Genomic DNA, 23,923 nt, shown 5'->3' with positions numbered 1-23,923 from the left:
TACCAATATAATATTACTCAAATTTCGACTGAAGTATTGTATAAAAAGGTCCTATTGGTTTTATTTAACCTTATCATTTTATTGATAAACCAGTCGATAAGTTTCAAGGTTAAAGGACTTTCAATAGGTGCTTACATTTTTTAATATCAAATCCAGGTGCAATATTGTCCAACATCGATATTCAAGTCGTCATAAAAAACAGTCACTGTCAAGTAAAAACTATATGTGAAATGAAGAAACTGCCGACTTTTCAATTTGCGCGGCCATTTTGTTGAGCGTCCATTGGAGAAAATGAGAGCATCGATAAAACATCATTTTATGTTTGTTTACGCCATTTTAACCTCGTAGTGTTCTCTAATAAAATTCGCTTCACGACTCCCAGCTACATGCCCTCACATACACGCAGTTAATTTCCTGTTACAAAAAGAACACCTCGGAATTCCTAAAATAATTGAAAGGTGAAATCTAAATATGTCGGGGTTAGGGTCCTTACTTTTTTAGTTTTAAACTATTGTATTCACAAAAAAAAATTGGAAACTCTCAATTTGACAGGTATTCAAAAACTATAAATTGCCAAATTTTCCATGAAACTTGTACCTTTTTAGTTAGTTGTTGCCTGTCGGACAGACCTGTGTTCATTATTCACAATGACAACGTCAATAAGAATGTATAATGGTTATATTCATGTTATAACATGGCCTATTTTTGAATTTCAACTTGACAAATTAGGTTACAGAATGCCAATCGTGATTGGCTGACTCTAGCCGACAGGCCTTCGAGAATTTTTAGTTCGGGTTGTGTTTACAAGAAATGGTCGTTGACGTATTTGCTTGGTAGGCTCACACTTTTCATGTATGAACTTGTTAACTTGACGTTTAAATTCTTTGCATCAAGGCGAAATATAACAAGATATAATGAAAATTAAAACAACATTTAATTAGCGTACATTTTATACTTTTCATGCATGTACTTATGTATTACGTACTTAGATGAATCATTACAATTTGACATCTCATCGTCAATCGTGCCCTGTAACTCCACCATTAGTAAGTACTGTTATCATCACTTTATATTCAGTCTCGAGATCTCACGAGCAAAATTGTATATAAAAGTGAATACGATATAATATCATGATTTGCATTATATGAGTTGTACAATAATGATGAGTGTAAAATACTTACTTCAGTCACGTCATTGTTCAACTCAAATAATTCTATTCACTATCAACATGTGTGAACCTGTAAAGTAGTGACTAAACCTTGCTTCCAGAACTCAACCGCGTTTTTCATACTGAGAAAAATTTTATTGAAGAAAGCCAGAAAGGTGAGTATGAATTTACCGAGGTAATGATATGTAACCCTTGAAAAGCTAGGACGAAGGATGTATATAAAGTTAATGACTTTCTTCCAAGACGTACCCGTCCGAACCATTTAAATGGCGACACTCTTTGCGTTGCGATTCCGTGACCCGGTTGTGAGAAATTTTGATAACAAAAACTTTTGCACATGCATGTTGTAGTGCAGCAATTTCCAAAGGGTGCGAAGCGACGAGTTGCTAAGTGCGCCGCGAAAATTAACAAAATTGTGTTAAACATAACCGAAATAAGATTGAATATTTTACATATTGTATTTATTATAAATGTTTTATTGTTTCTTATTTTCGATGCCGTGTATATGAATCAATAAATTTAACAAGTTTAGCTAAAATGAGTGATTTTTTTAGCATTTCAAAGGAAAATCTGGCAGAGATGAGGGAAAAAGAGTTTACTTTGATTCCTAGACCTACGCGATTTTGACGACTCTGCCTCCAATATCGTTATACTGAACTCCCGATTCCCTTTTCGCGACTCACTATAGTTAGATAAACGATGCACAACCTGCGGCCGTCCACATACAAAATCTTATAAACAAACGAACAAAAAAAGTTCAAAATATAGGATTAGGCGGCTATGCTTTGCAAATTTTTATAGAATAAATTCATTAAAATATTCGACATTTTATTATGCTTTCGGGGAAAAAAATGAGAGTGACCTCAGCACCCCCCCCCCCCCTTCGATTTTTTTTTCAAAATTATGCAACCATTATGCAATTTGCTGCAATATATCTGCTCAAGAATAAGTCCGCCGAAAAGAAAAATGCGAATATTATACTCCCAAGTAGTCCTACATACTTCATAATTGGACAGACTTCACCTCGCTTGGGTCAAATACGCAGTTAGGACGTGATGAAAGCAAAAAAAAATTCGCCCCCCTGGAGGCTGTATTGACTACAAATAAATGCAATGTGGCCGCCGATAGCAAAAAGGTTGTGCACCCCTGAGTTAGATAGTGAAAGACTTATTTTAGATCTGGAGGCTATTTCTATGGATTGAAAGTGAGCTCTCAAACCAGAACGAAATATTAACACACATGGCACAACGCTATTAACTTTTCTTGGCAGTAAAGTAGGAGCGTTTTTTATTTCATCACAAAATTTAACAAAAATATTCATGACTATGGTTTGCAGAATTCCCAGTAACCCCGTCGATGTCGAATCATCGTGATCCAAGGATCCTTAATAAGTGAATATTTCTTGTAATACAAAAATTGTCTTAATACTAGAAAATTCGATCCCCACTGGAGCAGAGCTTTTGTAAACTTGTATAGCTAAACATAGTTCACCATAAATCACAGTCAAACAGAAGTTGCAATATTTAATAAGGTAAACTTAGATATGTAACAAATAAAAATGAGGAAATATGACACGGTTTTATGCTTTTGAGGCAAGATCATCCACAATATCAACATACGCTTGCTTTGCTTCATCCTGAAGACAGTAAATACAAAACATTTTGGCATTGTTAAGGAATAATGATACGACTACTACATAATATTGCAACAGCAATATCATTGATCCCGACAATTTTGGTCATCAGTAAAGCAATGAAATTACTTTATTATGCCATTGACATCGAGCAATAATATAGTTGCAACACGTTTTTAAATATACCACACAAATTTTAAACCACTGTATCTCTTACAAAATAGTATAAATAGGCTAGTCAGTAGCCCCAGACAGCTGTAAAACATAACCGAAGTGCCTCTTCCAACCCACTGTATTTGCAGGGTCCCTACAACAAAATACCTGTGTCATTTCTCCCAAGTCGTTCCACGCTGCCCATTTTGCTTGTGCAACAAAGTTGAAAGCACCAGGTTTATCTGTTGTGTTCTTCCCCAAAGTTGCCTGTGATAAAACACGTTCGATGTTGTTGGATAGATGCAGGTATCAAATTAACTTGATACGAGTTCCACCTACCTGCTTAAACAAACCATAAATCTTCAGTTTCGCACTATTGTCTGGGTCTTCTGTCAGTGTACCCAATTTTTGTATCGCAGCTTCAAATTTCCCATCAATTCCTGAATTGCATGTTGAGGCTGAAAGTCCGATGTGACGAACACATATCCGCCTGGTTTAGAAAAATCTGGGCTAAGTTTTTGGGTCTGGTATAGTTTAGTACCACATCCACTTCTAGTTGGCCTGGCTCAACAATTTTTGCATATGTCAATCCTAACCCCCGAAAAATTACGTCATTCCGACATCACAGTGGCGTAATAAGTCCCACCGAAGTATGCGGATGGTCGTCCAAAGCGCGCAGACGATAACCCGAAATCGAGCAAGCTATTTCTCTCGTTTTCTCGTCGCAACGATCACGATATGAGAGAGATCGCCGGCTTTAGCAAGTTCTTATCGGCGGCGCAGATGCCATTTCGGGCGATCGTAATTATACTTTGGCAATCCCTATGACGTGATGGTGACGTCGTAGTGACGTAATTTTTGGATGGCATAGTCAGGTGAGGGTTAGGAATAACATATGCAAAAATCGTTATGCTACGCCCACTGGAAATACTTGTGGTACTAAACTATACTAGACCCAAGTTTTTGACTTCATATTTATCTGAATGTAATCTTTGCCATTACACAACATCTGATTTGGCTTACACAGGCCTGGCGCAGATATATTCTAACAACACATTAATAAAATCACCTGACGAAACCCGAAAACACAACCATAGATTAATACCTGCTTACAGAAAGAGCTGTTCGAACAGTTGTAGACAACATATTTCAATTTCAACAGAAGTATCTCACACCTCACTGCTATGCTGAACAGAACAACTGACCAAGAACAGTCGTTAGCTCTTGCCAAGTGACGCGTGTGCAATTTGAACCCTGCAAATTCATTGGAGCATAACGACGATTGTATTTGCTTCAAATTGTAATACGAGAAAAAGGGTCTCGTGTAGTTTCGTACCTAACCTACTTCTAGTAGGCGTAGTATAACAATTTTTTGACATGCCAATCCTAACCCTCACCGTCCTCCAAAAATTACGTCACTACAACGTCATAATAAAGTCATAGAGCTTGCCAAATTCTCGCACGATCGCCCGAAATGGCATCGGCGCCGACGAAAAAGAACTGACTGACGTCGTAGTGACGTAATTTTTGGATGGCGTGGTCAGGTGGGGGTTAGAATTGACACGTGAAAAAATTGTTATGCTACGCCTACTAGAAGTACGTTAGGTACGAAACTACATGAAGCCCGAAAAATGTGCTTGGACGTCAAGCATGTTCAAAGATTTCATGAACGTCACTCGGCCCCAACATTCGCAGAAGCCTATTTTGTATCCTTCCCATTCTATATTTCACTGGCTTCTAGTTAAACTAAGCACTCATGCCGGTTAGGGGACTATCGTGCACAACACAAAAGAAAATCACTAAGCATAATGAGTGAACGCTTTCCTATTATTGGGTATCCTTGGGAAAACAAGGTACTTGACAAGCGTGGAACAACTGCGCAAATATCTAATCTATTTGGCGAAAACACAATTTTAATGTAATCACAGTATTCTGCTTCTCCCAGCGTTACCCGACACCAAAAGCGAACTTCACCTCCACCTGATGTTGCCTTCAGTCTAATTTGTCAAAGAATTGAGTCATCCAAACGAAATGCTCAACTAACCACTAGACGAGGTTAAAACTGGGTGGTTCCGTGAAATACTATTTTTACGTTGATAAGTGCTGCACCAAAAACTTGTCAGCTTGTCGCAGAACCACTCTAAAGGAGGTGCCGACAAAGTATTATCAATTTTAGAAGTGCGCACGAGATGGAAGTTATGTGTATCCATTTCACCCTTGTTATTAAATCCACAGCTGGACATAGCAACGACTTCCGAGAATCGGGGATTACGGACAACAATCCCGCACCTGCACTTTCCAGACAAGATTGCCGCATTTGCAATCACATCTATATACCAAAACTCACCTGCTTCGGCCTTTGCCTTTTTCAATTTGGCGGATCCTATTGCAGTAACAGCTGTAATACCGTTTGTGTTATACGAACATCACGACATGGTTTAGGGCGGACTAAGATTTTCTAATATCTGAATACTGCTTCACAAGAAGTTCCTGGCTACTAAGTTATTATACATCAATCAATGCAAATTTAACAGATTTTGCTGCATTTTGAACTTCATAACATTCATCCTAATTGGAACAAATAATCGAACATATTCGCAGCAGTGAGAAAAATGAACAAATTAATTCATGCGAGCATTATATACATAATCTGTGCAGAAATGAGATCGTGATAAGCTATATAACAAAGGCAAAAGACATTTAATCTGCAATTACATGTGCCCACAGAAGTTTAATCTCACACAAAACTTAGCATTAAACATTATTTGGACAAATGGATAGCAAATTTCGTAGGGTGACCATACTATAAATAAACTGAACAACATGAGCCATGAATAGTTATATGGAAGGCAAAGCCAACGCTTGGCTATTTATTAATAGAACTTGACACTTAACAAGAGGTGCGTTCTGTGCCTTCACCATGGATAATGTATCAAAATAAGGCATGAAGTAAATGAATTTTTCGATCAGAAAGCTTCTCTCGCAACATTGCGTTTACTAACTCCTGATTGGAAATTGACTTTTGGCATCATAACATTTCAAGCTTTCCTTATAAGTTCAGGGCGATAAAACGAACTATTCCAATCAATGATTGAAGTTTGGGATTTTAACAAAACAAAATCTTGTAGTGATAGTGTACGCTCTCTTCTTTATCTGGCATTCCTTGTGGCGCATATGCTCATAATAAAGAAATTAGGACGACACTTTTGAACTGTATACAGATTGTAAGACATTTTAGAACACAGCCGTTCAACTTGTGTCCATGGTTTCAACAGAGGTTGATGCAGTCAGAGATGTTGCTGTTGAATCTTTTTGCACGCTTTCAAACATAGATGATAGTTCTGCGCTTGACCTCACCTGAATGATATAAAGAGTTGGTGATATTACGTAGCCAGCGTGTGGCCTCAACTATGTTAGACCATGTCCATGTCGGGTGTGGGATTAGTTAGCCGGTTATTCGATTTTTCAGATGCATTGACTTAATTTCCAGTGGAGGGACGTGACTGAAATGAAGGTATAAACGAGCCATAAAAAGTTCTAGGGAAATCCACTGAATTTATAACAAGTTCGCCTTATATTAGGCATACCTAAAGTAAACAATTATTTCACATGATTAGACTAACAATACCATAGTTCCTGTAGCGAGGTCATTTATGCTCAATCAGGCGTGATTTTAAACTGTGCCTAGGTTCAAATAGCGAAAAAGAGAAAGGACAATGCAGTTCAAATGTATTATTTTAAAAAATCAACGCTCTTTCCCACGTTATTGACCGTACCTGGGCTAGGAATTCACTCATGACTGGTGATTTATCAGCCTCAGGAATATTAAGTAAAGCATGTACTGCACGTAATGCAGATCTTTTCAATTCATCTTGCTTTTCAAATTCCTGTTTTACTGAATCTGCTTTCACCTGCAATATATCGTGAAATAAACAAATCTAATTATTTTATCAGGCAGAAAGATCTTGAGAAAAGTAGGCAGCAATAATATTTCTAAACTTCATTCCGAGGTACTTATAGTTTAAATAGCCTTTGTACATTGGAATTAAATTACCGAACCTTATCCAAATTAATATAAAATGCTGAGATGAATTTTAGCGTACCAAATCATCTAGCTGTAGACAACCATACAAATTCAGTCTGATGCTATTTGAATTCCCATTAATGAATCCTCAATTTATCGTTGGCATTCTACAATAGTTACTGAAACCGTGAAGTGGGTGGAGGAGCAATATCTTAGCCGCTGAAGCCATTTTCGATTATGATGAGATATATGTATATATACAATATTTACCTTCACAGCACAAGTTGCACGTAATGGTTCTATGAGTTTGTCTAAGTGTTGTAAGACAACATTTGGACACAATCCTGCCAATCGCACCAACATCAAGAAAGTCAGCATCTGCAAATCAGAACAAGGGTTGAAATTTTCGAAAATATATCATGAACAGAAAGAACGAGATTTTCAGATTTATCCCGAGGTAACTGCAAATGCCTTCCGAGTATTCCACAGAATATTTTGCGATGTGCACCATAAGAAAAGGAGCCAATTGTCATGAAGCAATGCAAATATTAGTCTAAATTAACCATTATTCATCTCTTACTGCAAACTAGAAAACACTGTCTCTATTCATCATAAGAAGTGTAAAGTTTAAATCTTATATGTATAACAGAAACAAGATGGGAAGTTGGGAACCAAGAAAAGAAATAGCCCTGAAGTGCATATTTATTATACAATTAATAATGGAATATATTGTTATCAAAGAAAATAAAACCAAGTAATTACATACCTTTATATCATAACTGTCTTTCAATCCATTTTCAACATATTTCAAAAATTCAAATATATCAAGCTGTTGTACGCATGTATCAAGTAATGTGTACATGCACTCAAATGCAGCCTTTCTTACATCAAGACCATCATCTACTGTGTGTTTGAAAGGACCCATCAAAACCTCTCTGAATAGAGAATAGTAGAGACAAACTTGACATACTCAACTTGACACTTGGGATACTCATAAAATTATCCATTCTTATGAATATTCACGAAGCATAATTTTGTATACCAATAACCATCAGTGAAATCGATCTACATCAAATCATAGACGAAGTATTTATATACAATATGAACTTATAATTTATAAATTGAAATCAATTTCGAAAACAACTGCTGGATTATCAGAATATTTTATTTGGGTGTCAATGTTAAGTGTTAACTGATTCTTTGAAAATTCGATTCCAAATTGAAACCAAAATATATACTCATTCTGTTTTTGCTATAGACTCAAACTATGTTACCTTATTAGCTCAGTCCTTATCTTAGTCTCGTTGTACAAGTGCGGAAGAATCTCAGGCAGCAGATCACGAATTAATGCTGGTTTATTATGAGCCGCAGAATTTAACATGGTTAGAGTGACACGACGTACATTCAACTCTCCATCCTGGAATAAGAAAAAAAAGATGATAAAATTTTTTCGAAAAAATTCGTCACACTCACAATAATGGGACTACTCTCCAAGCGAAGGTATTAGTTGGGTAAAGGATGGTTAACGAGAGACTTGAAGCAGTTCAAGTCAATACTGTTAGGAAAACAGATACAAGGTAGTGAGTTCTCACAAAAAATTTGTCTGCAACGGTTTTGTCTGAAAATGGTTTTTTCAATATTTAGTGACATTGCTCAATGCAGACAATTTATACAATTAGGAATGGTAGTTTTGGTTGACAAGTAATCAAATTTCAAATCAATTTTTGTTTAACATTTACTTTGTAAATGCACATATGTGACTTCGAAGGTTTCATGACAAAAGACCTCTTTACAGATTTTCCAGAGTATCAAAAAATATGTCAATGTACTCACCAACAGTAATGCTAAGAATTCTCCAATACATTCTTTTAATAATGCATCAACCAAAGTCGGTTGATCCGTAATTGTAAATTTGAATGCAGTGACGACAGTTGCTCGTACAAGCACTGAAGTGGATGTTAAATTTTGTCGTAATTCAGGCAACAATATGGTTGGATGAATGAGAGTCAATTTTCCAAGACATTCAGCTACTACGTTTCTTGTTCCTGCAAAGCATTGTGTCAATATACAAATTTGATTTAGATTCGAAAATTTTTTCTATGACAGATGGAGAAGCATTTATTGAACCTCTCTTGCATTGTGAAGATTTTCAGAGGCGGGATTGGTGTGACAGACATACACTTGAGTCTGCAAAGACATTGTGCTTTGTTTGGAACGCTGCATCATCAGATTCATCAGTTCGCATCTTGTGAGGGATTATAATGCTAAAAGGCTTATTAGCATCCCAGGGTGGTCCATGCTAGTTAAATTATAAGTACTTTCACCATGGAAGCCCAAATATATGAAATGACAATTTAACTAATCGCAAACAAAAGAACATGTCAATAGTTCGCATAATCGACTGTCTCTTTCACCTTACACTATCTTGAAAACCTGATCAACTGCCAGCCCCAACTACTTTTGAGAAATCAAAACATACCCATGAGAAGGTATGGGTTTTTGAGATGAGATTCATTTTTAGATTTTAAGTGTGTAATGGTTTGCAAAAAAAAGATTAGATGCAAAGTAATTATATTCAACCAAATTATGACATATGCATGTGTGACATGATGGAATTATCTTTGTTACACTAGATACAACACTTGCCTTCTTCTTCGCATTCACAATGCTTAAAAAGTAGTTTCCAGATATCGACAACATATTTCTCTAGGACAGAAAATTCTGACAGACTGATGGTTTCTTTGAGAGCATGCAGTAGTAGATATTGACTTTTTGGCTGAATGTTAAAAAAATTTTAATGGAAAAATACATATGAATTCAACATATACGTTTACTAAATGTATTGTATATTGCTACATGTTTGTTTTAACAGCCAGGCAAGCAAATTGTCCAATAACTCTTACAACATATTTATTTAACTTTAAAAAATGCAGTTTCCAGGTCTAATTCATGACAGCACATTTCAATTCGAAACATTCAACAACTTCTCAACAACCGGACAATATAACAAATTGAATACAGCTCTATACCACCCCATGAATTTAATATCTATAGTCAAGTTAGTACCTGGTTATGAATTTCCTTCAGAAGTATTGGTAGATAATGCTGTAGATTACCAATACTAACACGACCAAGTGAAAACGATGCAGCAGACTTGACTTCTTCACTAGATGCTGCAAATGCTTTCATGATAACCTTAATACATACAGACATGGTAATAAAATAGGTTGTTTGACAACAGTTTTAAATCTGATACTTTATGATTAGTTAGTCGGGCAATCAATCCCTCATGCCACCAAAAAACATAATCTTGAATTATATATTATACTCATTTTTAAATTGAGTAACGTAGTATTCCAATTTCCAAACCTCTATTATTTATCAGTACAGTGTTCATATTATTTTGCTAAAAAAATGAAATCTAAGCATCAGGGTTGCAAAATGTTACACACAGCTTATGCCAGGACTATGATTCTTATCAATATTTCTATAATACCTTTTCAATATCTGGGAAAGGACTCAAGTCAACTCTCAATCCAATTTCACCAATCGAAAGAACGGCGAATGTACGAATTGAATCACTAGATTTTGGATTAGAAGTATCCATGACAAATTGTCGAACAATGTTGTCAGTCTCTTCTGGACATGCATGAGTCAATGCAGAGATGCATTTTGCTGTTGAATAAAAATAAATATTGCTTATGAAAATTCGAAGTTATGAGTGTACGGACTACAGGTTTTGAATGTTGTTGGAGTTTTCTTATTTTTTCGTTTTATTTTTATCGAAACCAAAATAACGTCCTTTTTATTATATGTATTAATTAATTATTATTCATCTTCTCATTTGATTAATTGATGAATCAAAATCAATTGAATATGGTCTATGTTGCCTTCTTGGGAATAGTAAAATATATGAAAAGTATTTTAGATGTAAAATAAACATGATTACAGAAAATACATGACACACATACATGGCCTTTGCTCTGAACATGACTCCATACAAGCATTCTGCAATGTACAATCCGCGATGCCAACACATTTAATAAAAAATAAAATATCAAGTCCTTTTGAATATGACTAGTGCAATAAATATCAATTTCATCTTTTCAATTCCAATTTTAAATAGTTCTTATGAAACTATGTCAAGGCCAACATATTACCCTGCATTTAGTGAAAACTCAGTGAAATATATTCCAGATACCTACCAGTTGAATGATAAGCTTGCTTGCTCAAAGTTTGTCTAGCCTGTCCTGCTGATGGTGGCGGAGACATGGAAGCTCTTGCTTGTTGTTTTGTTTGTTTTTCCGGTACATAAATCGGTTCGATTAGTTTTCGTAAAACTTTATGGAATGAAATCTCACTTCCATCAGATCGTGCTGCCTGGCAAGTCACCAATGTCTTGAAGAAATCCAAAACAGCTTTCAATGCTCCACCTGAACAATATTACAAGTAAGGTATATATCCAGGTAGCAGTAAACTTACTATACTCCGAATAACAAACTTCAACGTTGTGCTGGCAAAAATACCAAACTGAGATTGCAAAAGTAAGAACAAAGATTTTTATTTTTATAAGGTCTAACTAAACAGTATATAAAAAAAAGTTAAATAGAATGCATCAAATCTTGAAACTCCCTTTAAAAAGTCAATAGCTAAATGCAATGAAATGCACAGATCAGTCGAATTAAATCTTGCTGCATATTCACACATAGCCATCTGTGTTACGTCATTTCATGCTCAAACGGGAAAACACCTTCTTAAATGAAGCAGCCAGGAAAATTTATTCCTAGTATAACCTGGCCAATAGTATCACTGAAACAACAACATACAGCATATGGAACACAAGTACAAAAAACTAAAATATGTTGAGTGAAAACCTCATGCTCACCTTGTAGAAGTGATGACTGAACGATAACATACACAGTTGGCAAAATATCGCTTGTTAAATTGGGACGGGCATCGAGTGGTGAGGGCCAGTTGGGACCTCCTGTTAAAGTAGAAATTTGTGTCCGTGCGAGTTCATTCACAAGTGAAGAAGCAAAACATCAGTCTTTTAGATTGTATTTAGATAAAGCAATTATGTAACAAATCATCACTGCAAAAACCATGACTTTTCAGAAAGGGTAAATCATTATTTTTTTATTTAATACCAATTGAAATGATCATACAAATGGTGTGATTACCTACACTCATATTTAATCTTTATGACTAAAAAATTTTCATGCTTTCCGAGATTTCTCTAAAGTTTACAAATGGTGAAGAACACAATACATCCTCTATGAGTTACGTGAAGGAAAAGAAGAAATATATATTATTCCCATACCTGCAGATGCAGCAGGTGTATTGATCATCAATGATAGAAGTCTTATAGCAAGCTGAGTAATATGAAGGTCATTTTCATTAATCAGTGGAGCAAGTTCCTGTTCAACATCGTGGATCATTTTCACCGTGATATCCCTGTGAACACAGTTTTTTATAATGCTTCACTTTTCAGAAACAATTGGCAAATTTTAGCCTACGTTTTCCAGTTGTCATGTGGTATAGTTTATTCAAATGCAGAAAGTAACTATTTTCAAGTTTCCACTTGTTTTCGAGTGCCTGAAACTTGGCTTCGAACAATAATAAAGTATCACATGCACAAGCACGAACAAGTGATTAATGTGGTCTGCATCAGGGGCGGACACCCGGGGGGGGCGAGGGGGGGGGGGAGGCGGTCGCCCCCCCAATAATTTCGTAAAAAAATTTGATACATGTTGTTTCCGTCTTGCAAAAATATCATTTCCGAAAAGTGCGATAGTCAAGCGCAATTAAACGGTTAATAGTCACCGATATTATAACTGTTTTCTTACAAAAATGTGGACCAGAGCGCCTTCGGAGCACCTCACATTTTCGTGAAACATGCGCGCCCGCACGGGTAATACTCCGTCTTCAAACGCACCGCCGACCGCGCGCCACGGTTTTGCACAACTAATTCATTTTTGTACAATTTAATATGATTTTCTCATTGTCAAAATCTTTCAATAGTGTTATTGTTGGCACGTGCGAGAGAAGTGAAAGAGGCAAACTGTGTTTCATTACAACAATTAATTATTATCGCTAAAAAATTAACTAGATCTAAAGTTAATATAAACAATTTTCACCGCTGGACGTATCTTTTCACGTTATGGATTTCGTGCAAGGCCCAGCATAATTTGCGAGCAAAGATCAAAGCATTTACTATGTCGAAAAGTTGAAAAGCAGCAATATAAAACACTAAAAATAAAACTGTAAACAATATTAGTTTTGTTGAGGCCCGCGTCAGTCTAAAAACGCTCTTCTAGGCATCAAAAATCGCAAAATTTCGTGTGCCTACGCCACAAATTATGTTTGCTTGACCCTTAAAAACATTTCGTCACTAAAATCGAAACAAGGTCAATTGTGAGCGGGATTTGCCTTTTTTATCCATTACTTTTAAATTGACGTCGAAAATTTTCGTGTTAACAAACAAAGCTGAGTACGCGACTTTTTCCCGGTTTTTGATGATATATAAGATAAATAAAGTATATTCGATCACTTTTTGTATTTATTTATGTATTTTTATTGTACTGAAATAACTTTTACTACGTGAGAATTGACAGAAAATTTACGGATTTTTCGAAAGGGGTTATCTTTAAAAATGTGTGACAAGTACATCTCAAATTTATCGAATTCGCAAAATAGCAAAAATACGGATCAAAACAATATATAAACGGGCAGTTTACCACACATTTTTATGTCCGCGGATTGCCGTCGTGTTTTAGAGTGGCTCTTGTTTTGTCGACTCAACCGCAGTTTAAATTGAAGATAATTAAATTAATAAATCAAGACATTTTGAATATGCCCGTATCGGTCTTTGATTGATTACTTTGCACAAGTGAAAAATCATTTTTCGTTGATAAAGTCTGCTCTTTTAACAAGTGGCGTAATCGCGGCGACTGTTCCGCCTGGATTTCGAGGCGGTGAATTTGTCATTTTGATTTACTAGTATACTTTATAATTATTTTCATTGTATGAATTAAAATTGTACTATATGGGATTTTATATCAGATATCGAGATTTTTGTAACGGCGATAACGAGTTCGGAAGATTGCAAAAATAGGTATCAAAATTAATTCCCCCCCCCCCGCGCCTTTTTTTAAATCCTGGCTGCGCGCCTGAACTTGTGCCTGTTTATTTTCGTATTAAATTATAGATAAAAACCCTGCAAAACTAGGAATTGAAACAATAACCTAATACGACTCCTCAAATTTGTTATTTTCTGTTTGTTAGCAAGAGCCGTGGGCTAATTCTCGCGGAATTCAAGAAATTGGTTCAGTGACGCGCAAGTTCCGTGTCCGAGCAAAGCAGCCTAGGTAATCGATATATGAGTAACAAAATGACATGCTAATACTTAGAGAATGACATCGGCAGGTTATTGTTACCTGACGATACACGGCGCGGTGTTTTTCGGTAGGCGATCCAAGTTCGCCCCCCCAAAATTATGGAAAGTGTCCGCCCCTGGTCTGCATGTACGGTAAATACACATAAACAATCAAATCATTATTGGTCATTGCAATTATACTACCCCATGGCCACATGGACAAAGGGCAGAATTATTTCATTGTTGTCTGGCAAGGTTAGAACATTGTATCGATTTCGAATTTAATATCAGACAATTACTCCTAGAATTAATTTAGTGTTTTGTCATGAAGCAATTTTAAAATCGCATATTCATAATCTTACCCAGGATAATTGGTGAAAATACTTTCAAGACATCGAAGTGTAGCAATTCTTAACGAACGTTGATTCTTTCTCAAAAAATTTGCCATAATCGGCATTGCTCTCGCTAGAATATTGTTCAGAGAAATCATAGGTTTTTCGGGTGAAGCAATTGTATGTAACGCACGAACTGTCGTCAATCGTGTGATTTCGTTTTTTAGTCGATCAAGGAATATTTCCAAAGTTTCTGGAACGTGAGAGGCAAGCCTGAAAAAATGGGTAATGTTAATATACTATACTATTCAAACCAAAGATGGTTATCATTGATTTACAAGAAAATCAATACACATTAGAAAATAGACATTCAAGCTCAAAAAATTCAGGTTTTCTTATCCGAACGACAGTTACAAGCAGATATGTGGTCAGAGTCGGCGGCATACTTGCCAAAATAATTCACGCAAGGTAGGAAATGTCCCAGTTTCCAAATTTTGTTCATTAGCTTCAAAGATAAAATGAAAAAATTCATAAAAATGCTTGATAATGTCGTAAATTATTATTCCGCGGTTCTGACCAGATAAAAATATAGTTAATTTCCAATTAGTTGACTCAATCATCATGAGTACAACTGACATACACTGCTGAAAATTAAGGAGTATTGAGAAATAAAATTAAGATTTTTCACTTATTTAAATAGCTGTAAGTCGATTTGATCTGTATGGTGATAATACAATTCTTATTAAAGACCTAAATCTAAATTTGAATAACAAAGACCATTCTTTATAAAAATAACCTAAACTCATTTCAATTGCTATTAATGAGTAATGCTCATGAGTGTAACATACTTGTCTCCTGCAGAAGCCAAAATTTGTCCCATGCAAGTTATTGCTCGTTCTTTGACTTCTTGATCAATGTCAGATGCTTTCAATCGATGGAAAGTCGCATCATAAAGATTTTTAATCAACGATTCTGGACTAGCAGCTAAATTTCCATGACATATAACCTTAAAGTAAAAAAAATACTTAAATGTTGTAAAGGGAATAAGGGTAATAATTGAAAAGTACAACTTTACTTATGGGTAAATAACGTTTAATGGCTTCTAAACTAGCTTGAAAGTATGAATATTTTAGCAATATACATACTCGAGGCATAATAAGAAGTAGTTTCTGCTGCCAAATATTAGATGGCAAGGAAATAAATTGGTCATGCTATTTGATAATAAATTCTTTATTTTGTTTATCATGATTTTACAATTTCAACCCAAAAAATACTCTAAACAAGCAGACACTTAAACACAAAAAGACAAGAGCCAGACATTTTGCAGAGTATAGCCACACAGATGGATTGGTCGTCTACCGAATTGTTCGAGTATCGAGTCGTTCAACGACCGAGGTTTCCCTGTACTAATGATTATCAAAAAGGTCAGCTAAGAAATTCTAACGAAAACATTTTGAATCACCTGCTATATGCTGTCATTTCCTAGTTAATAGTGGAAATATATGCTAATTACCTTCACAAGATCTTGCATAACAAGTAGAGCATCTGAAGTTATTTTATAGAAAGGATCTTGGGCTGTTTGTACAATTGCGGGCACGAGTGCAGATACAAATGGATGAATAACCTGGAATGAAAAATATAAAAAAAAACGAGAGTATAATATTATTCTGAATATTCAATAATATTTTATAAATTGTTAATCATTCATTGCCATAAGTTTTTATTGGGATAACAATTAAAAAAGGGAACATTTAAGAACAAACTATCGAATAAGAGTCAAAGTTGGTTTTGTATTGGACTGATAACGAGAGAAGCCATCACTGATCAGAAACGGTGATTTTAGGCGATTGAAGAAAATCAGCATAATTTTAACAGTAAAACCGTCAAATTTTAAAGTAAAATAAGGGATTGAGTCAAATGTTAGCTTAAAAATTGACTTTGCTACGAAAAGTCAAAATTACTCGCATACCAGAATTTTTGTACTATCCAATTATTATGATACATTTATTTCTAAACAAAATAACAAATTACCTCTGGATCATGATGAGTGAGAAGAACATGAACGAAATTCAAGGTGTCAATTTTTAGGTTTGAAGTATTATGTCGATCACCAGATAAACAATGTTGTATTCCTGGCATCAAAACAACCAAATGTTCAGATAAACAACCAGGGAATGTCAGAGCAAGTTGAGTCAACAGGGAGAAACAGCATTGTCTTGTCTTGACACTTTTATCTTTGAGATTCTTGTAGATAGCTGGAGTGAAAGAATAAAGAATTAAAATAAACAAACAATAATTCATAAGCAGTCTGATGAAGCAAGATAATGATAGCATCTTGAAAATTTTTTCTCATAAAAACAAAATATACTACCATAAAATACCACATTCCACAATTATATATACCGTAAGACTCTAAAAGCCTACATATGGTCCATCCTTCTGTACGGATGTGAATGTTGGACGCTGACAAAAGACCTCGAAAGAAGACTCAAGGCAGCAAGAAATGTGGTAGGTATATCAGACGAATTATGAGAATATCGTGGATGGAAAAAAGTCAAACGAAGAAATAATGGAAAAGGCCGGGTACAAAAGATCCCTAATTAAAATCATCAGGAAACTACAATTTTTTGGGCACATAAACAGAGCAAATGGGATAGAAAAGCAAATACTGTGTGGAAAGATTTGTGGTACCAAAAGTAGGGGAAGACAGCGCACAAAACACATCGACAGTCTGAATAATTACGTAACGAAGAAAGAATCCCCCAACAATGAACTCATCAGGAGAACTAACAACAGATTGGAATGGAAGGCCATGATCGCCGATGTCTGTAACAGACCTGGTACATGAAGAAGAAGATATACCGTAATAATCATCTGATTTTGACAGATCCTTATTATTTTCCACATAGATCAGCAACCAATTTATTGTTGTTATTAATTAGCAACCAAATGTTTATTGTGCAAATTCTAAAAGCATCACGCAAGCAATGTAAATAACTTCCCTACGCTACAGTGGCGTGGAGTGGAGGAGTCCAGCAATGCTCTCGGACATAATTATTCCAACAATCTGTGAATCTGCGAACCCACACAGAGTAATTGGAGGTGCAATGGCAAACATATTCGTAACGCTTAGCATGTTGCGCTAACTACTAAAAATAAAATCATAAACTCATCTACCTATGAATCGCACATAACCATACTTAGAATAAATGAGTAAGCACTCAATATTACTTGCATTACTGGTATCAAGATATAAAAAAGCATAACCAACCTTTTACAATGCTTGGTACTTGTCCTGCCAACAGTGACAAGGGAGTGTCTTCTGTTTCCATGGAAATATCTTCTTCTCCAGATTTAGTGGATGAACTCAGAACGTTTCTGGTATGTCTCACCAATGATATGTAAGCAGCAAACACATCAGATTTCACATTCTCTTCTCTTTCCTAAGAGGAAAATAACATGCCATTGCAACAAATACCTATCTATGGCATATTATAACTCAATTTATTGAAATTGCTGGCCATAAAGATTTAATACATTTTAGACACTCCACCAACTAACATGGTGAAATGCTCTACTATTTAAATTGTTACAAGCCATAACATAGTCGATGAAAGAGTTAAAAGAGCACTAAATGAGTAACAAAACAATACTTCAATTCAAATAAGTCACCTCAAAAATATCTCACAAATATCAATATTAAATTGTTAATATAAGCAATCACATCGCATCAACACGAAAGAGCCACCCATTTACAATAATTTCTTTTTAAAAAACCTAAAAAATTTTAGAATATGTTAGGCTCACCTTGAATCGACTAATGAGAGGTTGTGAGACATTTTTATAAAATTCGACTAGAAGTTCATGTCTGGTTGATACCACTGCTTCAATGCATTTAGCCGATGCTCTGCGAACCTGTTTAAAATAGCAATAATTGTATTGTTGACACTCAAAATATTTAACAGTTTAGAATTAATATTTTTGTCTGTATGTGCCCACATTAATAGAAGATTTTAAAAGCTAAACAGTTGTGTTAATATGGTATGGGAGTAATGTGGATATGACACGATAGTGCTTGGCAGTTGGCCAAAATGTGTTGCCGCTGAAAAATGTAGATTTGGAACTGTATGTCCCAACCAGCTCAACATGCAACAAACTGGACATATACCATATATATTTAAAACTGGATAAATTTTTACTAACAAGGACTGAGAAGTCAGGAGTCAGAGACTGGCATGTTGTCACTGGAGTCTTAATGTCAAACTCCCAGTAGTGGAGTGGAAGTTCTAATTTACCCAGTGACCAGTGTTCCGAGTGTGAATTTCATTTTCGATAGTGATAAAAGACGTTTCCAATGAACATTATAATCTTTCAGTTTATAAGCTTTCTTAACAGTTTATTAATTTGAAATATTTTGTTTTTTTTATTAACATATGACTTCCTTGGAGTTCAGAGCTGAATCTGAATGTTTCAATTTCCACTTGAAAACAATCCCACCTTCCAACTCATGTCATCATCATCAGAATAATCATCTAAATCATCGTCATCATCAACATCAAGGTCATCATCATCATCCATTCCATTCTCAACGTCATCATCATCGGAATCGTAATTATAGTTCGGATCATAAGTCAAATACCTGGAGTTAGATTGAACAGGGTAATCTTGTAGAAAAAGTCAACAATAAGTAAAAAATATTGGTACTCCCGTAGTATGTGAACCAGGATGGCGGACACCGGAAAGCAGTATGTGTACCAGGTTGGGGTTAAAAAATATTTCACAGTATAGTATAATAAATACGCTGCTTGATGTCAATACAAAGTGAGCATCACATAATTTAACCATTTTCAGATCATTCATAATCAGTCATGTTCAGTCATAAACTGACGATTGATAAACTGTAGAATTTTTAATATCTATTGATAACGAAATGCAAAATTTCCATAGAATTCAATATTTCCAATTTGAGCAGGGTAGTCAAAAGTACAATGGCAAGCATGGTCATTGTACTTAGCACCTGGCCCCAAGAAAGATAAAAGTATCAGATAATTGAAAAGTACAACTTTACTTATGGGTAAATAACGTTTAATGGCTTCTAAACTAGCTTGAAAGTTGAAAGTATCAATATTTTAGCAATATACATACTCGAGGCATAAATTAGTAATATCCGAGATATATGGAGTAACTTCTAATGGACATTTTCTCACAAACAATTCACATATCTGAATGCAGTGTTCCTTCAATTCATCATTTTCCTGGACAATAGAAAAATACAACTTATTTTAGAGGAGCAGAAAAAAGATGGTTAAAAAGACTATTGTTCAATCACACAGATTGGAATACTACTAGTCTGAAGAAGTCTGACCTCAGTCAGATGGAACTTTTAAAGATGCATTGTGTCAGTGTGTAATGAATGCGACCATCAGCGAAAAAGCATACAGGAAGGATATGTAGCCTCGTATAACACAAACTGATAGCTATTTCCAGTGGGATTTGCCTAATCAGAAGCAATTATTTGGGCAGCGGTTACAGCTTACATATGAATTGTAACCATTATTTACAGAAAAATTATACTACACCTGTTCTTTTTTGCAGAAAGTGCTGACCAACGGCATAATTTCAACTAAATATTGTCCGATTCTGTGTCCAGCTTGCCTGGCGATGGCACCAGTACATTGAACATATGTTTGTCTCAATTTCTTTGAATCTATATTGTCTCCACCTTTTAATTGAGTGACCAAATGACTTACAAGTTCAGTAAAAGTGGTCTGACTACAGGTGATAACCTGTAATAAAAGTAGTTTAACATTTTAGTAAATCTATAGCAGTGATTAGCAGCATAACTTGCAAGAACTTAGGGACAAGATTTTTCCAGGTTAAGCACGCTAACGGGTATTTCACACAGTACTAAAAAGTATTAAAAAGTACTTGAAAGTTAGATAAGAAAACATCCTGCACAGTGAAATTCTTGGCTCAAACCTTAATTAGTTATGTGTGAGATAGAGACTTTAAATATTAATTTAGACACAGTTTATTCTTCATTTGCTGATTGAAAAACTGCTCAACAATCCTCTTACCAAATGTCCGATTGCCGTAATAGCCCTTTTGCGAACAGCCATACGAGGGCTTTTCAGAAGTGGAAGCAACGAATCTTTTACTTGAGAATGAAAATTTGATAGAAGACCACCATGCTTGCTCAATAAATCGCCTGAAAAAAATGGGAGGTTAAAAAATAGATATACTGTTGATTTAAATCATTGTATATTATGAATGATGACAAAATGTAGTAGGGCTTTTCATATTGTATATGGTTAATGTTTACTTTATTAACAATTTCCATACTTTTTCATACAAAAAATGGCTGACTGCGCTCACACCAGATAACATCTCAAAATTTTCCAAATAAAAGGGGTTTAAACCTTTCTATTTATTAATAGTAAGAATCACAGAACTAACCACAAAGGTGACCTATACTGTACATCAATATAGCTTTTGTAAATTTGTGTAGCACTGAGGAAATCACATTTTTATTATTTAATCGTAATTTGTATTATACAAAAAACTCAACAAACCTAAAATGTCAAGTGCTTCCAGTTGCACTGATTCATCAGTTTGTTTAGAAATAGCTGAAGTAAGTCTATTGGTTATCTTCTTACAAATAGTTCCAACTGTTCCATAATTTGATGTTGGGAGTTCGGTAATGACAGTCTTCAGACCAATACTAAAAACAGGTTAGACGATTGTTAATCAAAAGATTACAAAATATAATTTCATTTCAGTACACAGTGTTACAAACATTGAGGGATGTTTATTCTGATGTAGTTTGTTTAAAAATCTGCATTTATCGCAGTTGGGACAATTTTGTTCCCTGTGATTACGGTTCCCCAGAATTGCAGTTCAAAAATCACTTTAAACTCAGTATTGTTCAAGTTGACTGCCAGAAAATGGAATAAAACTCAATCAAATCATAATCAGTTTTTTATTAAAATTGATTCTATGATCAAATTACCTTGATATATCTCTCAGTTGTTCTTTATCTGACAACATATTGTTGCACAAAGTGTCCACTATTGATTCAATTTGATATTCCTTCACCTTACCAACCAAAGGTCCAAGACTGGAAAATATTACAACATAAGGGTAAATAAACTAAAAAAAATTTGACAACTGAGTAAAACAGCCATGGTCATTCATTCACAGTTTACACAGCAATCATCAATCCGAAAAGCAATTGAATGCATCTGTGGTCAGCAAACTTAATGTATTGCTGGACCAAATATACACATTTACGGTAAAAGTGAGGTCGTTTGAAGACCACAGTTTGACGACAACTGGTGTCTATTACATTATCCAGTCTATTTCTTTGATCATTTTCAGAGATTTTAGCCAATATGTAAATCCTTCTATAGTGCTACTGTAACAGAAGTATCTAAACATTCGAAATGCTAAAATAATAACTACCGTAGTTTAAATTCACCTGCTCTAGATCAAGAGCCTATTGTTTATCAACATCTTTTGGACAAGAATCCTGATGGCGTTAAACAATTCGATCTAACTGAGTTGGCATATTCATCTCAGTTTCAAATCCTATGCCCAATATCTTAAACAGAGTGTTCTAAGTTGGGCAGGCAACGCCAAGTTTCCAGTCCTTTGTAAAATAGTAGCCTCCTACATATCAATAGATACTAGTGGCTGCTTGTATAAAGCCTTGTTGTATGAAAAAAAATTCAACAAACCTAACAGTAGTTGCATTTTTGGGTACTGTGGGTGAAAAGAAGTTGAAAACAAGTTTGCTTAATGGATACTATGTTTATGAATTTAGGATATGGGTAGAAAAGTCATCCATTCTCACCACTTCACCGCAAGATTCTGAACTTCTCCATTTTTATCTTCCAGCAATTTGAGAAGCATTTTAATAACCTTTCTTTCACTGTCATCATCCAATTTTATGGAGTCTTTCTGTAACTCAGTCATCAGATCATTTGTTGCCATGAATCTAAAAAATCATTTATTTTATGCAATGAGAAAAAACACAAAATTATTTTATATTCTCTTTCTATAAATATCTATAATGACTTCATGAAGCAAAAGGGGCTTCAGAAGAAGGAATTCAAGCTTGTAAATAAATGTGTGTTGTCTAAAATAAATTGTTCACATAAATACAGTTAAAGCAAATATGAATTCAGATTTTCTATTCATAACTAACATGCAGACAGTCTTCTCCTCAATGAGAACATAACAGCATGTATCACGCAACTGAGAACATTGCATTCCGCTATGTGCTTCACAGCCAAATTTGTTCCGGTAATGAAACCTTTAGCATAGCATAATAGAGAAGTATCTGAATTTTGTGCTTGCAAAATTTAACACAAAATCAGGTCATCCCTATCGAGATCAAAACAAATAAATAGTAATCCTTGCAAGGCAACAAACAGCCAAAGTACATGTAGATTCAATCAAAATATTAACCTGAAATCCTTATCACTTGAAGTCATCTTTTCCAATAAATTCGAGATATGGTATGACACATTCGCCATGATAATTTATGATTTGCCACTGTATATCAACATAAGATCTAGCAAATACTTTATAAATGAAAACAATAAAAAAGAAAGTTAAATTAAATGGGTCTAGTGTAGTTTCATACCTGAAGTACATCTGGAGGGCATAGCATAACAATTTTTGCATATGTCAATCCTAACCCCCACCGTGTCATCCAAAAATTATGTCACTGCGACGTCACAGTGACGTAATAAAGTAATTAGGCCCTTCAAATTTAAACAATACGAACTGTTATACGAAACACGCAGACAATCACCCGAAACCTAGCAAACTCGTTTTCTCATCGCATCCATCCTGATAAGAGAAAGATCGCTGTCGATAGCGAGTTCTTTATCGCCGGGCAGATGCCATTTTGGGCAATCGTAGGTATACATTGACAAGCTCTATGATGTGATTGTAACGTAGTAGTGACATAATTTTTGGATGGCATAGTCAGGTGGGGGTTAGGATTAACATCGTTATGCTACGCCCACTGAAAGTACTTTCAGACTTTAGGTACGAAACTACACGAGACCAAATTAAATTAAGGGTCAAGATTTCCATTGAATGAATTATGTATGTGGGAGGTAAGGTGTAATGTGACATGCAGTGAACTACATTTTCCTCTTTCTTCTCAAAATCTGTACATTTTTGGGCAATGAAATACAGTAATTCCTTTTTTAACACAGAGAACTAT

General features: G+C 35.1%; 2 protein-coding genes across 2 annotated transcripts; both read right to left on the bottom strand.

Moving 5' to 3' along the window:
* Nucleotides 1-2,676: 2,676 nt before the first annotated feature.
* LOC120339054 (acyl-CoA-binding protein homolog 1-like) lies at nucleotides 2,677-4,223 on the bottom strand. Its single transcript, XM_078115979.1, has 4 exons — nucleotides 4,060-4,223; nucleotides 3,294-3,444; nucleotides 3,123-3,221; nucleotides 2,677-2,804 (listed from the first exon to the last, which is right to left on the bottom strand). The coding sequence occupies exons 1-4, from the start codon at nucleotides 4,098-4,100 to the stop codon at nucleotides 2,748-2,750; spliced, it is 348 nt and encodes a 115-aa protein (XP_077972105.1). The 5' UTR covers nucleotides 4,101-4,223; the 3' UTR covers nucleotides 2,677-2,747.
* A 1,257-nt stretch (nucleotides 4,224-5,480) lies between these two features.
* On the bottom strand, nucleotides 5,481-23,298 carry LOC120339052 (cullin-associated NEDD8-dissociated protein 1-like). The gene is made up of 26 exons (XM_078115978.1): nucleotides 23,155-23,298; nucleotides 22,538-22,681; nucleotides 21,695-21,802; nucleotides 21,258-21,406; nucleotides 20,763-20,893; nucleotides 20,265-20,471; nucleotides 19,831-19,940; nucleotides 19,183-19,324; nucleotides 18,493-18,600; nucleotides 17,957-18,128; nucleotides 16,717-16,940; nucleotides 16,199-16,309; nucleotides 15,534-15,691; nucleotides 14,716-14,958; nucleotides 12,299-12,432; nucleotides 11,864-11,962; nucleotides 11,184-11,411; nucleotides 10,475-10,653; nucleotides 10,045-10,173; nucleotides 9,625-9,754; nucleotides 8,812-9,023; nucleotides 8,253-8,395; nucleotides 7,745-7,913; nucleotides 7,249-7,356; nucleotides 6,731-6,865; nucleotides 5,481-6,311 (listed from the first exon to the last, which is right to left on the bottom strand). The coding sequence occupies exons 1-26, from the start codon at nucleotides 23,220-23,222 to the stop codon at nucleotides 6,204-6,206; spliced, it is 3,849 nt and encodes a 1,282-aa protein (XP_077972104.1). The 5' UTR covers nucleotides 23,223-23,298; the 3' UTR covers nucleotides 5,481-6,203.
* Nucleotides 23,299-23,923: the final 625 nt, after the last annotated feature.

The sequence above is a fragment of the Styela clava genome, chromosome 9, assembly GCF_964204865.1.
Source record: "Styela clava chromosome 9, kaStyClav1.hap1.2, whole genome shotgun sequence".
Classification (NCBI taxonomy): domain Eukaryota; kingdom Metazoa; phylum Chordata; class Ascidiacea; order Stolidobranchia; family Styelidae; genus Styela; species Styela clava.
Note: the sequence above shows the minus strand (reverse complement) of the source record. Positions and strands in the feature narration are given on the sequence as shown.

Bases quoted from the DNA above. Each gene is read 5' to 3' on its own strand.
- LOC120339052 (XM_078115978.1), bottom strand. From the start codon at position 23,222: ATGGCGAATGTGTCATACCATATCTCGAATTTATTGGAAAAGATGACT. The intron at 20,472-20,762 runs GTAAGAGGATTG...CTTTTATTACAG, and splicing joins TTACGGCAATCGGACATTTG to GTTATCACCTGTAGTCAGAC. The intron at 6,312-6,730 runs GTACGGTCAATA...TATATCATTCAG, and splicing joins TGAGTGAATTCCTAGCCCAG to GTGAGGTCAAGCGCAGAACT.
- LOC120339054 (XM_078115979.1), bottom strand. From the start codon at position 4,100: ATGTTGTCTACAACTGTTCGAACAGCTCTTTCTGTAAGCAG. The intron at 3,445-4,059 runs GTATTAATCTAT...TTTCTAAACCAG, and splicing joins ACAGCTCTTTCTGTAAGCAG to GCGGATATGTGTTCGTCACA. The intron at 3,222-3,293 runs GTAGGTGGAACT...GTTTTATCACAG, and splicing joins TTTATGGTTTGTTTAAGCAG to GCAACTTTGGGGAAGAACAC.